Below are 18,001 nucleotides of genomic sequence, written 5' to 3'. Positions count from 1 at the left end.
ATAGCCAGAGTGGCAGGCAGAGGGAGAGGGAGAAGCAGGCTCTCCACTGAACAGGGAGCCCGATGTGGATCTCAGTCCCAGGACCCTGGGATCATGACCTGAGCCAAAGGCAGCAGCTTAACTGACTGAGCCACCCAGGCGCCCCCTGAATTGATTTCTTGACCAATGAAAAGTTGATCACAACCTGCATTTGGCAAACAGTGCTCAATGGAAGAGCTTGGGAGAGGCATTGCTGGTCCAGGATTATGCTCATTTCGTTTTATCAGATATCATCAAGTTTTGTCCAAAACTTGATACAAAAATTTGGTACAACCAAATTACATTTCTGTCAGCTTTACCTGGGAATTCCTTTAACTTCACATTTTTGCTGATACCTGACACTGTCAGACCTTTTATTTTTTGCCAGTCTTTTAACCATGAAATTATATGACACTGAGATTTTAATTTGAATTTCCAGTGAGGCTGAATGCCTTTCATCTTTTTTCTTTCGTGATAAGAGATTGTCTCTCATTCAGAGTGCCTGAATAGTCTTATCCTTTGCCCATTATAATTGCAGGCTTTTTTTTTCTTTTTCCTCATGATCAGTGGTATTTCTTTTGTTTCTGCTATATTTTGAGGAAGAGAAGTAAAAATCATCAGTAGTTTTCTTTATTGTTTCTGGTGTTTTTGTTAAGTTAAGGACATAAAGATATTTTTCTGTTACCTGACAAAGTTTTGAAGTTGCTCTTCCCATGTCTTATCTATTTGGAAATGATTTTTTCTTGTGGTGTAAAATTGAAATCCAGTTTGTTTTCTTTTTTCTCATATGGATTGCTAATTGTCCCAGCACCATTTATTGAAGAATGGATTATTTTTGTCCTTCCATCTCCCCTTGGCAGTATCTCCCTCTAGCAAATTAAATATCCACATATGCATGGGTCTGTGCCTGGCCTCTCTGGTCTGTTTGATTGATCTCTATCTATGTTCCAATATAACACTACCTTAATAACTGTAATCTCTGTTATGTTCTAAGAATTAGTAGCATGAGGTCCCCAATCTTCCTTCCTCTTTCCTAGCCTTCCTTTTTTCCTTTAAAAAAAAAAAATCATTTTTTTTTCTTTTTCTATATACATTCTAGAAACAGCATGTCAAGTTTCATGAATAATCCTACTGATCTGTTTGATTGGAATATCTTTAAGTTTGAAGACAATTGACATTTTTTATATTGAACCTTTAATATAATATGGACATGGTATATTAATATGAAGGCATAATATGAATATAGCATATCTCTCAATTCATATATGTCATTTTATTCTTTTTTTTTGCTATTGTAAATTATTTTGATCAGAAATAGATTTCCTGGGGCTCCTGGGTGGCTCAGTTGTTGAGCGTCTGCCTTCAGCTCAGGTCATGATCCCAGGGTCCTGGGATTGAGCCCTGTGTCAGGCTCCCTGCTCAGAGGGAAGCCTGCTTCTCCCTAACCCACTCTCCCTGTTTGTGTTCCCTCTCTCGCTGTCTCTCTCTTTCTCTCTCTGTTAAATAAATAAACAAAACCTTTAAAAAAGAAGTAGATTTCTTACTGTTGTTGCCAGTATATGGAACCACAGTTGATTTTGTTTCGTTGATCTCATATTTAGCAGCCATGCTCTCTGACACTTAATAATTCTAATAATATATCCGAAGGTTATCTTAGATTTTCTATTTAAAAAATCTTAATTTTTTGGGACGCCTGGGTGGCTCAGTTGGTTGGACGACTGCCTTCGGCTAGGTCATGATCCTGGAGTCCTGGGATCGAGTCCTGCATCAGGCTCCCAGCTCCACGGGGAGTCTGCTTCTCTCTCTGACCTTCTCCTTGCTCGTGCTCTCTCTCACTGTCTCTCTCTCTCAAATAAATAAATAAAATCTTAAAAAAAAAAGTCTGTTTCTAAAAAAAAAATCTTAATTTTTTGAGAACAATTGTAGTTTTCCCTTAATCATTACATTTTATTTCTTCTTCTTTGACTGAGCTAGACTGAACTTCCAGTTTGACCATACCTCCAGTACAAAGCTAAATAAAGAAGCAAAAGTAGGCATCCTTGCCTTATTCCTGATTTTAAAGGAAACGTATCACTAGCTATGTTTGCTAAATGCCATTTATCAGTATGAAGAAATTATCCTCTATTTTTAGTTTGCTTAAGTTTATATTATGAATGGTTTTTGCATTTTTTAAAATCTTTTTTTTTTTAAGATTTTATTTATTTATTTGACAGACAGAGATCACAAGTAGGCAGAGAGGCAGGCAGAGAGAGAGAGGAGGAAGCAGGCTCCCCGCTGAGCAGAGAGCCCGATGTGGGGCTCGATCCCAGGACTCTGGGATCATGACCTGAGCCGAAGGCAGAGGCTTTAACCCACTGAGCCACCCAGGCGCCCCGGTTTTTGCATTTTATTAGATGATTCTTATACAGCTCTTAAACTGGTCATAATGGATTTTTTCTTCTTTAATATATTAATTTTGGAAACTATAAGATTTTGTAATGGTAAGTCATTCTAGCATTTTTGATTATTGTGTATTTTATGGGCTATACTCCATATATATTCCTGGATTTCATTTATTAATATTTTCACTATGTTTAGTGAAATTTGTCTATAATTTATTTTGCTTTTTCTTTTCTGGTATCAAGGTCACATTAGCCTCATAAAATGAACTGAGGGGTGCTTCCTATTTTAATATTCTGTGATTCCCTATTTTGGTTTCCTATTTGGTATAAATCTCACTTTATATGAAATTAAAGATGATCTGCTCCTTGTATACTTGGAGGAACGTATCGGTAAAATAGTTTGAGTAGTTTTAAACTATTGATTCAGTAATAATAGTATCAGTTTTGATATGTTATAGTTTCCTTTCATCTAAACTCCCTTTTTTTTAGCTGCCCTCTCTTTCATCATGTCCCCGTTGTCATTTCTCATGATGCTTATTTATTTATACTTTATTTCTTAATTAGTATTGCCTGAAGTTTGTTTATTTTACTAGTAGTTTCAAAGAACTGGCTTTGGTTTTGTTGAACTTCTCTCTCTTTTTTTTTTTTTTTTTAAGATTTTGTTTATTTATTTGACAGATCACAAGTAGGCAGAAAGGCAGGCAGAGAGAGAGGGGGAAGCAGGCTCCCCGCTGGGCAGAGAGCCCGATGCGAGGCTCGATCCCATTACCCTGAGATCATGACCTGAGCCGAAGGCAGAGGCTTAACCCACTGAGCCACCCAGGCGCCCCTTGTTGAACTTCTCTTATAGCTTTTAAGAAATACTGTTCTAGGGATGCCTGGGTGGCTCAGTCGTTAATCGTCTGCCTTCAGCTCAGGTCATGATCCCAGGGTCCTGGGATTGAGCCCTGCATTGGGCTCCCTGCTCGACGGGAAGCCTGCTTCTCCCTCTCCCACTCCCCCCTGCTTGTGTCCCTGCTCTTGCTGTCTCTCTGTCAAATAAATAAATAAAATCTTAAAAAAAAACAAAAAGAAATATTGTTCTTGATTTTTGTTCCCAACTCTCTTATTTTCTCTATTTGCTTTTTCTTCCTAAAGTTTTGTGTTTGGATACTTGATACATTAGTTGTCAGTCCTTTTTAGTTTCTAATATAAGCACTTGCTTAAGACTCTAAATTTACCCCTGAGAACCACTTCAGCTTCTTCCCACAAGTTTTGAAATTTAGTATTTTTTTAAATTTTATTTTATTTTTTCAGTGTTCCAAGATTCATTGTTGATGCACCACACACAGTGTGAAATTTAGTATTTTTATTCTAAATATTTTCTAAGTTCCATTTTGATTTCTTCTTTGATCTATGTGCTATTTAGAAGCATATTTGAACATTTTTGATATGTATAGATTGATTATTCTTTTTTTGTCATTCTTTCCTAATTTAGTTGCCTTGTGGCCGGTGAGTGTGGGTTATACGTAATCTGTTCTGTGAAGTTTGTTGAGGTTTGCTGTATTGCCGAGTATGCAGTCAACATTTACAGTTAATACACACTATCAATATATTTCCCTAGTATGTGCTCAGTGTTTGAAGCTGTTTCTAGGTGCACACAAGGTTAAAACTGATGTATCTTCCTGGTCAATTGTTCCTTTTATCACTGTGTATTAACTGTCTTTAATACCTTCATAGACTAAGTATTTATGAGCATGGACTGTTTGCCAGGCACTGTTCTAACTATGTGGTATAAGTAAAGAAGCTAATCATACATTTTTGCCTTAACATTCATTTAGTCTAATGTTAATACCAACTTTCTTTAGGTTATTTTTTTCCTGGTATATCTTTTTTAATTCTTTAATGTTTTTTAATTTTCAATTTTTCAATTTTCAACTAACCTCTCTTTTGATTATTCTCTCTGTCCTTCTCTATCTACAAGTCTCTTTTTTTCTGAACCACTTAAGGGTAAAGATGCAGGCATGATGCCCCTTCATCTCCACATACTTCAATGTGTATTTTCTAAAAACAAGAATCCTCTTATATAACCACATTATAGTAATCAAAATCATGAAATAAACATCAATAGGATACTATTATCTAATCTGTAGATCCCATTCAGATTTTTTTTTTTAAAGATTCTATTTATTTCTCAGAGAGAGAGGGAGAGAGAGCGAGCACAGGCAGACAGAATGGCAGGCAGAGGCAGAGGGAGAAGCAGGCTCCCCTCCGAGCAAGGAGCCGGATGTGGGACTCAATCCCAGGACGCTGGGATCATGACCTGAGCCGAAGGCAGCTGCTTAACCAACTGAGTCACCCAGGCATCCCCCATTCAGATTTTCTTAATTATCTCACTAACAAGGATACCTGGGTGGCTCAGTTACTTAAGCGTCTGCCTTTGGCTCAGGTCATGATCCCAGGATCCTGGGATCGAACCCTGCATTGGGCTCCATGCTCGGCGGGGAGCCTGCTTCTTCCTCTGACTGCTGTTCCCGCTGCTTGTGTGCTCTCTCTTTCTCTCTCTCTCTGACAAGTAAATAACATCTTAAAAAATTATCTCGCTAGCGTCCTTTATAGCAAAAGAAAATCCAAGATCACACATTGTCTTCCTGTAGTTATGTCTCCCTAGTCTTCTTTGATCTGCAAGAGTCCTTGCATCATTCTTTGTATGTAATGACATTGACATTTTTAAAAAATAGTGTTTATTATTTTGTTGAATGTCCCTGGGTTTAGGCTTGCCTAATGATGTGTCCTCATGATTACATTCAGATTATGTACGTTTGACAAAAGCAGCAGCAGAAGTGATGCTGAGCTCTTCTCAATGACTCATATTGAGTTTTCTTTTACTTTAAACCTTTTTCTTGTAAGAGTTCACAACTTCTTTTTTAACTTACAAGTGAGAATCTTTCTTCTGACCAGAGCCTTTAGTCTATTGTGCTAATTCTGATTACTGATAAATTTACCACTTTGCTATTATTTCGTGCTATTTGTCCTGCATTTCCTGTGTGTGCATGTGCACCTTACTGTGGGTTGATGGGCTTTTCTCTGTTCTTTCTTATTCACTTTAATGGTTACTCTTAATGTTTTAAAATACACATTTGGCTTAAATTATAGAGTTGATACACGTTCCTACCCTCTGCTTATATAAGGACCCTAGAATCATTTAATCCGGTAACCCTGTGCCGTTTTACATGTTTTTGTTTCCTAGGCTTTTCTTTTTATCTTTTTACTCCCCAAATTAGATATTTTAATTGTTGGTGTTTTCAGTCAGTGCTTATTTGGATTCACCCACGTGCTTGTTTGGGTTTACCACTCTTCTGAAAATATATAATTTAGAAAATTTTCCTTTAAAATGACTCTGGTGGTAAGCTCTCTCAGTTTATGTTTGTCTAATAATGTGTTTATTTTGCCCTTATTCATGATGGATGGTCTGACCTGATTGACAGTTATTTTTCTCACAGGTGTTTGAAGCTCATATTTTATTGTCTTTGAACTCTATTATCATCATTAAACTCTCTACTATCTTTGTTGTATAGGGCCTTCTTTTTCTTTCTCTGGTAGCTTTTAAGATTATAAGATTTCTTTTTGAACTTCAGATTCACTAATATGTGTAGGGTGTAGAAGTACCATATTTCACCAACTTGGGATGCACATTTTTCCGTATTTCACCAATTTTGAAATCTGGATATGTTTTACAATGCATGGCATCTTAAAATCATTATTGAACAGGCTACAGCAATTTCATTGCTACATATATGTGAATGTGGTTAAAACTGTTTATACTATACTCATTTTAGTTATTGTTACCACATGTTTTGAGCTTAATCACTGTTCAAAATGTATTTAAAAAGATTACACCAATGGGACACCTACTTGGTTCAGTCTGTTAAATGTCTGATTTCATCTCAGGTCTTGATCTCAGGGTCTTGGGATCAGGCTTCCTCAGGCTCCGTGCTCAGCGGGATATCTGCTTCTCCTCCCATCCCCCAACCCCTCCCCTGCGTGTGCTTTCTATCTCAAATAAAATAAAATCTTTTAAAAAAAGGGTTACACCAAGATTTGGCATGGGAATGAAACATTTCTGTATTCAAAAAGTCATGAATGGCAAAGATATAAATTTAATATTAGTGGAATTTTTCTTTGGAGGAATGACAGCAATTCCACATTTTCTTGCTAATTAACAATAAAATGCTTTAAAAGGAGGAAAACCATGTTTGGCGAAGCTGTGTTAGATTTCGTTGCTGAGATAGATTCAGAGAGTTTGTTTATCACATGCCAAGCAATGCACCTGAAGGCAGGAGAAATTGAGCAAACTCCTTGGAAGAGATGGAAGCATTTCAAAGCAACAAGAAGCTGTGGTATAATTCACACTGGTGTCTTAGATCACTTGAGTTGCTCTCTATCACAAAATACCACAGATTGGGTAGCTTATAAACAAGAGAAATTTATTTCATACAGTTCTAGATGCTGGGAAGTCCACGATCAAGGTGATAGTATGGTTGCCTACTGGTGGGAGCCTTCTTTCTTGTCCATAGCTGGTACCTTTTCACTCTGTCCTCACTTGGTTGAGAAGGCTAGATCACTTTTATAAGGCACTGATCCCATTCATAAGGAACCACCCTTGTGGCTTAAGTACCCTTCAAAGGCCCCACCTCTTAATACCTTCACCTTTGGGGTCAGGATTTCAATATATGAATTTGAGGGAGAGACAAACATTGAGACCACAAGTACTGGTGTTTCTTTACTTTTAACAATATAAAAATAGACAAAATAGGTACCACTAGTTTGGAAGAAAATTCTGTAGACAAGGTAGAGCACGCTTTTAGGATATCCAGCATGACCAATGTTGTTGTTGGCACAGAAGACAAAATGGGGTAAAAAGCATGGACATTATTCATTGAATAGTGATTCAAAAGTTGGACTCTAGGGGTGCCTGTGTGTGTGTCTCAGTTACTTAAGCGTCTGCCTTGGGCTCAGGTCATGATCAGGTCCGGGATTGAGCCCCACATCAGGGTCCGTGCTCAGGGGGGAGTTTGCTTCTCCCTCTCCTTCTGCCCCTCCCCCTGCTCATCCCCTCTCTCCCTTAAATAAATAAAATATTAATAAAAAAAAAGAAGTTGGATTCCAAATGTGATGACTTTTTCTCCATACTTTTTATTGAAGTGTAATTTTGATACAATAAAATGCACAAATCTTAACTGTACAGTTCAGTGATTTTTTTATATAAATGTACTTTTATTTGACCACTACTTAGATCAAGATAGAAAACATTTCTTTCTCTCCAGAAAGTTTTCCTGTACCCCTTTCCAGTCAGTACTTTTCCCTACCCTAGAAGTTTCTGACTTCTATTATCATAGATTAATTTTGCCAGTTTTTGAACTTTTCATGAAGTTATATATATAAAAAATATGGACTCTTCATGTACTAAACATGTTTTGATTCATCTGTTTTGTGGTGTGTATCAGCAATTTTTTAAAATGAAATGAGTTGTATCCATTTTTTTATTATAATACATGTGTTTTCATTCTTCTGTTCATAGGCATCTATGAATTTTTTCATTTCAATATTTAGCCCTAACAAATAAAGCTCTTATGAATATTCCTGTAGTCTTTTATTTATACATTCATTTTGGTGGACATGTTCCACATTTCTCCTAGGTAAATACTTAGGAGCATCACTACTGAGCCATAAGGTAGGTGGGTGTCTAAATTTATTAGAAACTGCCAAACAGTTTTATAAAGTGACTATACCATTTTACATTTCAACAGCAATAAATGGGAGTTCTAATTGCTCCATATCCTTGCCAACATTTGATATTGACAGTCTTAATCATTTTAGTGATTCTGTGATTCTCAGTGTGGTTTTAATTTGCAGTTCCTTGATGAATACCTAGAATGGTGAACATCTTTTCAAGTACTTTTAGGCCATTCCAACATGTGAAGTGTCAGTTCAAGTCTTTTGCCGATTCAAGAGAAAATTATTTTATCTTTTTATCATTGAATTGTAGTAGATCTATATTCTAGCTTCTGGTTCTTTGTCTGGTTTATGTATTGGTGTATTTTCTGCATGGCTTGCTTTTTTGCTTTTTTTAAAAATTATTTTATTAACATATAATGTATGATTTGCTCCAATGGTACAAGTCTGTGGATCATCAGGCTTACACACTTCACAGCACTCACCATAGCACACACCCTCCCCAGTGTCTATAACCCCACCACCCTCTCCCTCCCCCCCAAACCCCCAGGCTTTTTTGCTTTCTTAATAATGTTTTTGATATGTAGAAGCTTATGTTTTAGTGAAGAATGGTTTATCAGTTAGTTTTCCTTTATCATTAGTTCCTTTTTTGTTGTGAACAAGGCATCTTTGACTATCCCAATATCATAAATATGTTCTCCTCTGTTTTCTTTATAAAGGCTTAAAGTTTTACCTTTCACTTAGGGTCTTTGATCCATCTTTAATTAAATTTTGTGTATGATGTGAGGTAGGGATCCTGGTTAATTTTTCCCATATAGGGATATCTATTTGCTCCACACCTTTTGTTGAGATCTTTCTTTACTCATTGAATTGGTATTTTTGTTGGAATTGAGTTATAATCAAATGAGTCTTTTTGTGGACCTTTTCTTCTGTTCCATCTCTTTGTATATACCATGATTCCAGGACTACACTGTCTAACTGGAGATATTTATGGTAAATGGAGATATTTTGAAGTTCATTTTTAAATTAATTTATTTTACTTAATTTTTATATATGCATAAGAATGATATTTGATTTTAAATATGGTTAAATAAATCTAAAAGAACTCTTTGAATAATAATGAAATAAAAATTCTAAGTGATATTTTATTATTGGTTAATTACTTTATTATTGGTATCACCAGGTGTTACTTAAAATAATTTTAAAATGGTATCTTAGATTTGATCAAATATAGTAAGTTTACTAGCATACCTAATATTTGTCTTTCCTGAATAGTAGATTCCTATCTTTCATTAATTATGGAAACATACAGAATCTTTATATTTTCAAATATTGCCTCCTTCCATTTCTCTCTTTCTACTTCTTAAACATCTACTAGGTATAGTATGGGCTTTCTTGTTCTATCCCTTTTTTTCTTAAAATTTCTATTATCTTTTTTCTCTCTGCTACATTTCTGCTTCTTTCTACTTCTTTAGTGCTATCTGCCAGCTAACTGTCTTCCTCAGTTTTGTCTAATATGATTTTTCAGTCTGACTTTTTAATAATGACCATAATTTTTTGTTTTTAGAAGTTCTACATGATTTTTTTCATAAATGCCCAGATCTCCTTATTAATAGTATCTTATATTTTTTCATGTTTAGATTTCTTTTATTTCTCTAATAATTTTAAATATTGATCTTCCATAGCCTTTATCCAGTTACTATATTTTCTTAATTTTTGAGCAGTTCTACATTTGCTGCCTGAAGTTTCTGCTGACTCTTGCTCATACTAATTTTTTCCCCATAGGTTAGTAGCTTGGGATAGTCAGAATGCTGTAAACCCTGAGTTGAGTTTTGTGTCTTTCCAGAGAGTATTGCCAGGAGTGTTAGGGGCATGAATGCCAGGAATCATTTTTTATGATGAATCTTGTTAGATCATGCATGTGATGGAAATATGAACTACAAATTCAAGTAAGGAAAGACCTATGATTATGGAATTGAGGTCTTTTCTCTTTCTCCTCATATCTGTTAAGTCTAGCTCTCCTAGATTATAAAGACTGGAAATCTCCATAGCTAGAGTATCAGTGCCTGCTTACTAGTCTGGTTTTTAGTTTCCCCCTTTCTTTCCCCATGGGGATTAAACTGTGTAGAAAAAAATCAGACTGGAGAAATAGCTTGCAACTAGATTGAATATATATATATATGCCTTTGTTAACAGAGCCAGAAAATAGACTTTTTTATTTTTTAATTTCTTTAAAGTTTTTATTTATCTGAGAGAGTGAGAGAGAAAGAGACTGCACATGGGGGGAGGGGCAGAGAGAGAGAAAGAGAGAGAGAATCTCAAGCAGACTCCCTACTGAGCACAGGGCTGGATCTCATGACCCTAAAGTTCATGACCTGAGCCAAAATCAAGAATTGGATGCTTAACTGACTGAGCCACCTAAGTGCCCTGAAAATAGACTTTTTTAAATGGGCATGTAAATGTATGATTGGACTTGTTGATATGATGGCTTGCACATATAATTTCTCAAAGGATATGTTTCTATGTCAAAAGTGATGGCTGTAGCTAGTAGTTATTTTGGAATTAAATCTTTTTATAAAAAGGAGTACTTTTTTTGCTTTTTTTCAAACTTATTCAGTGCTTAATAAATCTCTTTTCAGTTCTCAAAATAATTACTCTATATGTTTATGTATTTATTTTTATTAATGACAGAATAGGTAACAAAATGAGAGTAGCTGTGATTTTTTTTAGCCCTCTTTTTCCTACTTGATGCATGCCAAAGCCTCCATCTCTTCACCTTTCTTCCTTATTCCCCTGCAGGAAGCTACTCCAAAAATAGCTTCAGTAATAGATGTTCTACACATGGTCAGATTGCTGAATCATTTAGTTCTTTTGTGAAGTTTAAGAATATGGAAAATCGTGTCTGAGCAGAGTAGGACAAGCATGTTTCTCAAATGGCAAGTGACTGTTCTTTTGAAAAATAAAGAATTATAATCCTCTCAATAATCTGTAGTCATTTTAAGTCTAATTTTAAAGGATTATATTTTTAATATATATATAAAATTGTTTTGAATCTTCAAAAATGTTTTGAATGTAATCTTAGAATTGTGTTTTGTTAAATATAAATTGAGACTATGAGGAGATTAATAAAACACAAAGTATAAATATTCCCTTATATGTAAATATTTTATTTTATCTTCTTTTTTCTCATCTTAAGTATGTTAACATTGTTGTTTCTTTGCAACAGCTTCTCTGTGAAATAGTTCATGAATTTATGATATAATAGATTAGGATTGCCCAGCACAGCAATATGAACTTTGCAAATATTGCAAATATTGCAAATATTGGACTATGGTATTAAACCATAAGATGTCATCCTAAGATTTCTCCTAGACTCCCTCCGATGGTGGATCCCCTTCCTGGATCTTACGAATCTCCATCTTTGGTTTCCTCTCTCATATTAGAGGAGTCATCTTCCAGTGACTTCCAATGAGTCTTTTTTTTTTTTACCGTAAATAACTCACAGATAATTGATAAATATGTTTTCTTTTTGTCTATTGTAATGCTAGAAATTCATTACAGTGTATATCTCAAAATCACTAGCAAGATTATAGTTGTAATTTTCTTATAGAAATGGAATTTGGAACAACAAAAATGATCGTGAGTATTTTGCTTTTTAAAGTTCTGGAAGGGCTATCTACTTAACTGGTTATAGGGATATATATAGTTAAATTCTGAGTTTTAGTTTTTCAATTTGTTGTAAATAGTTGACAAGAGGCTCTGTCTCATGACCCTGCGATCATGACCTGAGCCAAAAATCAAGAGTTGGATGCTTAACTGACTGAGCCACCCAGTGTCCCTGTTGTAAATATTTTTTATAGCTCTATCAAGTAGTGACAGCTAATGATTTTGAAAATTTGATAAAGACTTCTGGTAAAATTTTATTTCATGAATGAAGATAAATACAAAACATTATAATTTAATCAAATAAACTTTAAAAAACCATTTCTCACAAATTACAGCCTGATGAAGTTTCTACTCCAATAGCAAAAACCTGTCTTGAAAGGAGTGTAGGGTGTCTGAAGGTGGTAGGCTGGACCTCAGGGAGGCAAATGTGTTTTTTTTAAGGTGCCTTGATTTAAAGGAGATCCTGGCTGCTGCTTCTCACCTTCTCCCAGTCAGATGTCAACAAACAATGCTTGTACCCACAAATATCACAGGTGGATTTCAGGAAGAATTTGGGGAAAAACCTGAGAGTACAGAGATGGCTTTCAGTTTGGTTATGACCCATACTTTTAGAGCCCAGATAAGAAGCAAGCCACTATTTCTTTGGAAAGTAGGGCCCTGGAATAAGGTGAGACCTACCACTGGTCCATCACTCCTCCATCCCACTTCCCTGTCATTTCTGGCAGTATCAGAGAGAGGAAGCTGTAGAGATGATTCAAGAAGTTGGCCAACATATAGAGCTTATCACCCACTGTGGGGAATTTGGCTGCCTTCCTGTTTTCTGCAGACTTTTTCCTTGGCCATGGTTAAAAAATTCTAAAAACCTCTTACTCAGATCTATGGAATAGGCTTTTCAAGGGTGGCCTGAGAATGGTAGTGCCAACTGAATGGTACACACAGCCCGTGTTCTGATCACTGGCCGTTGTATTTGTTTGACACTGTTTAGGGTCTGCGGGGTTAAGAAAGTGTTGGAAAATGGTGCACAGGGAAGCTCCATGGGAGAATGTCTTAAGCCAGATTCATTTCTCCTATGCCCTCTCAAGAACCAGTAAGGTCTTGGAAATGGTAGTTTTAAAAGGGAGGAAGGAAAAGAGGGAGGAAGAAAGATAATGACTTACAAAAACAGTGAAACAAGTTTTGATTTGGGTTTAAATATTGGGCACAATAATATGTAAAATATATATACTTACATTAGCATTGTTCCAATTCCTATAACTAGGAATTATGGTGATATTGCCCTTAAAAATGAAAAACATTTCTTGTACATCTGAAAATAATGTAACACTGTATGTTAATTTTGCTTCAAAAAAGAATCAGTCCTAGGCAATAACAACAACAACAACAACAACAACAACAAAGCAAGCAAGCAAGCAGTGTTTCCTGAATATTTAGACTCCATATTAACAGCAGATATTTTAGCTGGGCCATCGTCCAGCAAATTGAAATGAGTTTTGAAAAAAAAATTTTAAATGAAAAAAGAGAGAGAGAAAAACATTTTATATGAGAAGTGCCAGTATGTAGAATTTTAACGGAGATCAGGATAACAAATCTTGTCCTGTCTCAGCCTCTAGGGCAGTATGTAATCATGGGTCACCTTTCCACCCCACTCCCACCTAGCCTGGCAGGAGCCTCTGCTGTTTACTTCTCATGTGCATAATAAGGGTTTGACTAGGTAATCAGTAAGCTTCTTAAAGTTCTGTTACCCTGATATGTGTCAGACTTTTAAGAAATCTGTGTCTTTTCTTTTCGTTTAATGAAGTTAGTAGCTTGTATTTATCTTGTGTTTTTCTTTAAAAAGATCACCTGAGCCAAAACATCTCAATATTTGCTAAGGATAAAACTACATTTAAACAGCCGTGGTTTACTCTGGGATGCTGTACCTAAACAGGACAGGGTGATTTCCAATTGTAAGAACGTCTGATGTTTGCTTAGATTAGAAATTGCCCTTCAGTGATGCTCCTTATAATCTGCTTTTTGTTTTATGGGGGAATTGTCAGCATATTGGTTCATTTATAATGGGGTGGTGAGTTTCCAAGGGTTTGAGAATAGCGAGGGAAATTGCTTTGAAATTCTCAGCCCTGTTGTGAAAGCTAATTGCATACATTTAAAAATTTAAAACAGCTTCCTTTTAACAGTGATTTTTTAACAAATGTTTGATCATACTATATTTGTGCTACAGTTGAAATGCTGAAGTAGCATTTTGGCTTCTTTCCCAAAAGCACGCTTAAAGAGGCTAGCAGCAGCATCTCTCCTTGTTGCCCTCAGTGCTTTTTACCTTGCGAGTGCTGCAGCTCGCTCTGCGGAAGAACTGCCGCCCTCCCACTTAATCTGCAGTGGAGAAGAATGGAGCTCAATGTCTGGTAGCAAACTGCTCTAGCAGGGTTGCAGGAAACAGAAGGGAATATGTATTGCAACAGCTGAACAAGAAGACATGTATGATAGTTTTTTTCTTTCCACTGATAAATTTTTGCTTTCTGTTTCCTTCTAGAGAGATGTGGATAATTTGCCCTGCCTCCAACGTCTGTTTCTCAGCTTCAACAATATCTCTACGTAAGTGGAAACTCCCAGTTTGTCATTTATTAATAACCTGGCTGTTTGGGGTCTGGTGCTTAAAGGAGGATTGTGAGTACCTTGGAAAATCTTATTGTCATGTAAGCTTTTCAATTTGAAAATGATGGGGCCATAGGACAAAGTTCTTCATGGAAAAACAAAGCTCTGGTGTGGATGAGAGACTCTAAGGCTAAAATGATGAAATTAGTATAGCATGTGCTTTTTATTTAATTACAGTTTAGGGTTGCTCTTTTGCAAAATGTGTCTGTGGAAATGTCAACATATATTTTGCTGTCCTTTGCTTGACACTTACTGCACCAGTCAGTTGAATTAGAATTTCTTCTATAAATTATCATCTACAATCTGTGTAGCTCCTAAGCAATTTTGATACAGCAGACTATGTTTGTCACTGAGCCTCTTGCTAATTGGGCCATAACTTCTAACTTGCTATCCCTACTTGGAACTATTGCTGCTAAGAAACAGTATATCAGAGTCTATAAATGCATATATTTTGTTTTCCAAAGATCTGAAACATATCGTCCTTTACAATGTGATGCTGTCTCATTCAGTGTCAATGTGGAAGATTTCAGAACTAGAGCACAGAGACAGGCAGTCAGGCTTTTCGAAGCAAAAGGACCTCTACTCCTTCCCTCACTCTTTCCTTCTCCTCTTTTCCCCCAGCCACTCAGTTTGAACTATGCTTTGTAACTGCCCTTCTGTTCTTTAGTTTCACTTCAAGGCTGTACTTTGCACCAGCTTTTGTAAGAAGGTAAAAACTTAAGTATAAAAGAGTTCAGAACACGTATCTTCCTGAGCTCAAGGTCTGTGCTTCTGAAAACTAAGAACCAGTTTAGGGGCACCTGGCTGGCTCAGTCAGTAGAGCATGTGACTCTCAATCTCAGGGTCATGAGTTCAGGTCTCCCACACTGGGCATAGAGTTTACTTAAAATAAATAAATAAACCTTTAAAAAAAAAAAAAGAACCAGTTTTGTTTTTGTGCATTTTTTTGTTTACATATTTTTCCTCCCCTGTCAGATCTAAGTGCTAACTCCATATCTCTGTGCTATCTCTAAAAGCTAGAGATTAAATCCAGAAAGTGAACTTTGCATATAGCATTATTTCAAAGAAAATACCCTCACTCTGTTTTTCTTTTCTCTTCTGTGGAAAAAAATATTGAAGTTTTCTGAAAGACTTTTCATATTCTTTTATGGTGAGTGCTGTTCCAGTGGTCTTTCCATCTTGTTGGGGAGGTAGGATCTATTTTCAATGACAGTGGTAGGGACATTTAATTTTTTTTCAGGGAAGTTCTACCTAAAGACCATTAGCAAGTATTTTGAGAAGATGGTTTCTCATCCTCACAATATTTGCTGTTTAAGGTGCTAGAAACCCTTAGATTCCCCCAGCTTATGGTAGAATGCATTACTTTTGCTTCTTGCCTTGATTGTGGGGAGTATTTAAAAAGAGATACAAGTTTGGGTATATCAGGGCTATGATGTTCCCACATCCCCAGGATACTTGAACTTATGAACTCTGGCTCTGTGTGGAGTGGTTTAAATTGCTTATATATAGGAAATTTTCTTCCCAACCTGGAAAGGACTTTTACCAACCCAGAAAAGTAAAGATATGATTAATGGGATTAATGTTGATAACTTTCTTTTTTAAAAAATATTTTTAGTTTTATTTCAGCCATGGTAGGTTTTTTTTGAGCTGTGAAAAGCCATGCTACTTGGTAATAAACCTATAGGTTCAATATACTACTTTGTAAGTTGGACCTCTGATTTTCATATACCCCAAATCAATGATCTTTTGTGCCTTAAAGAGAAAAATTACCAGAGATAAGTTGTATCTGTCACATATATAATATGCCCTTTTATCATTATCACATGGTCCTTAAGGAATATTTGCTTTGTAGGGGCAATTAAAGCTAATCAGTGCGATGTGCTTCACTGTCCTCCTCCCTCTCTTATAACTTTCTTTAAAAAGCATGATTCCCAAGAAATTGAGCTAGTGGTGAGTCAACAATTTTAGTAGTTTCATTTTCTTACTAATTGCATTCTCTGTGTTTCTACATAGGCTTAGCCCTTTACATTACTCTAGTAATTCTAGTTCATCTGCTTTTGAGGCTCAGTACATTTTCTGTCATGTTTGTGGTCCAAGAGATGGTATATAGATTAGATTTGATCTGTTGGGGGAAAAATGTCGGAGAGTACAAGCCTCAAAGACATTTCTGTTGGCTTTCCTCAAGACACACGCTGGGCATCAGATGATTTGAAGTGGTAACTACAGTATCTTTTCTGGACCCCCATGTCCTACTATAGCCCTGGTGGAACAGAGCTGTCTGGTTTTATAGTTTGGTGGCACAGGAGTGACAGAGGTCAAGAAGAGTAGAAGCAGCAGCGTAAAGCTGAAAATACCTTTTAGGACTCCCTCTGGGAAACTCACAGATAATATTCAGCCAACGAAAACATCCAATTAATTGTATATCCATTTTGGGGAGACAATTACGTATTGACTGTTATATAGGAGGGCTTCCTAGCTTTTGACCAAATGGTTGGAATCTTAGAGGGCCATTTGCATAAACTACTAGGTACCTGGTCGAAATTCAGAAAGTTCCAAAATGTGATGGCACCCTACTGAATACAAAGAATTCCAACATGGGTTAAAAAAGGTACCTAGATTTAATGTCATGTGTACAGCAACCCTGTTGTACATTCTCCTGCAGCTCTTAGAACAGTGCATTTAGTGCCACCAGTAGGCATGCAAGATGAAGACAATGAGTGACATGTGTCTATGTCTGTGTGCCTGAATAGAACCAGTGCTTCTGAAGTTAGAATAGCCCTCAGAGTCGAGGAAGGCAGAGACACAGATAGGCCATTATTAGGCAGTGAGTTAAACTTAGTTGTGGTGATCTGTGGGCATATCAGAAAATATAAATCAGCCTGAGGAAGGGAACAAAGGAAGCCTTCCCAGAAGGAAATCATACCTAGACCTAGCACTAAGGGAAGAGTAGACCTGAGTAGAGCAAAGTGTCCTTGGACATTCCTGGTGGCAGACACAGGCTGGGCAGAGTTGAGGCAGAAGGTTCAATGTGGGATTCACTCGGTCTACCCCCTCTGAACCTGCAGTGAGGTCCTTGCTCTCGTTTCCTCCCTCCCCGCCTGGGCCCTCCTCCAGACCACAGAACACTGGAGGGACCTGCCAAAGTACATTTTATGATGATCACCCGAGAGGAATATCCCGTGGTTAGCCAAGGGGATCTGTTATACCTAATTCATTCTTCAGACATGGTCATTCCATTATTCAGCCCTTCTTCTGAGGTACTCTTTGTCTGGTTGATTTGTTTTTCTTTGTTCTCATGATCTTAATTTCCAAGTAGTCTGATTGCATCTTTTTTTTTTTAATGGCTTATTCTTAGTTTACAGATGAGAGAAAGTTTTCTTTGACTTCTAGAATTTACATTCTCCCCTCAGAGTTAATCCTGTATTTGTTCTCCAAATAAAACCAACCAAACAAAAATGCTTTCTTTTTTTTTTTCTTTGTTTCTTTGGTTCTTGGATGGCAGTTCATATTTACAAATGAGAGTCTAGATGGATTTGTTTTATCAGCAGTGGTTAAAAAATCCACCGTAAATG

General features: G+C 36.5%; 1 protein-coding gene across 3 annotated transcripts in view; it reads left to right on the top strand.

Annotated features, from left to right (window-relative positions):
* The window catches only part of LRRC49 (leucine rich repeat containing 49), a 161,519-nt gene that overhangs the window by 33,830 nt on the left and 109,688 nt on the right, over positions 1 to 18,001 (top strand). For 2 of the 3 annotated variants that reach the window (XM_032864922.1, XM_032864921.1), the window contains one exon: positions 14,308 to 14,369. In XM_032864922.1, coding sequence (XP_032720813.1) covers positions 14,308 to 14,369 — 62 coding nt within the window. Of the gene's footprint in view, positions 1 to 14,155; positions 14,201 to 14,307; positions 14,370 to 18,001 lie in introns of those variants that run through there. The other variant, XM_032864924.1, reaches the window with a different exon arrangement.

The sequence above is a fragment of the Lontra canadensis genome, unplaced genomic scaffold (genome assembly GCF_010015895.1).
Source record: "Lontra canadensis isolate GAN:19392208 unplaced genomic scaffold, GSC_riverotter_1.0 scaffold28, whole genome shotgun sequence".
Lineage (NCBI taxonomy): Eukaryota > Metazoa > Chordata > Mammalia > Carnivora > Mustelidae > Lontra > Lontra canadensis.
This window is presented reverse-complemented; position numbering and strand designations above follow the sequence as displayed.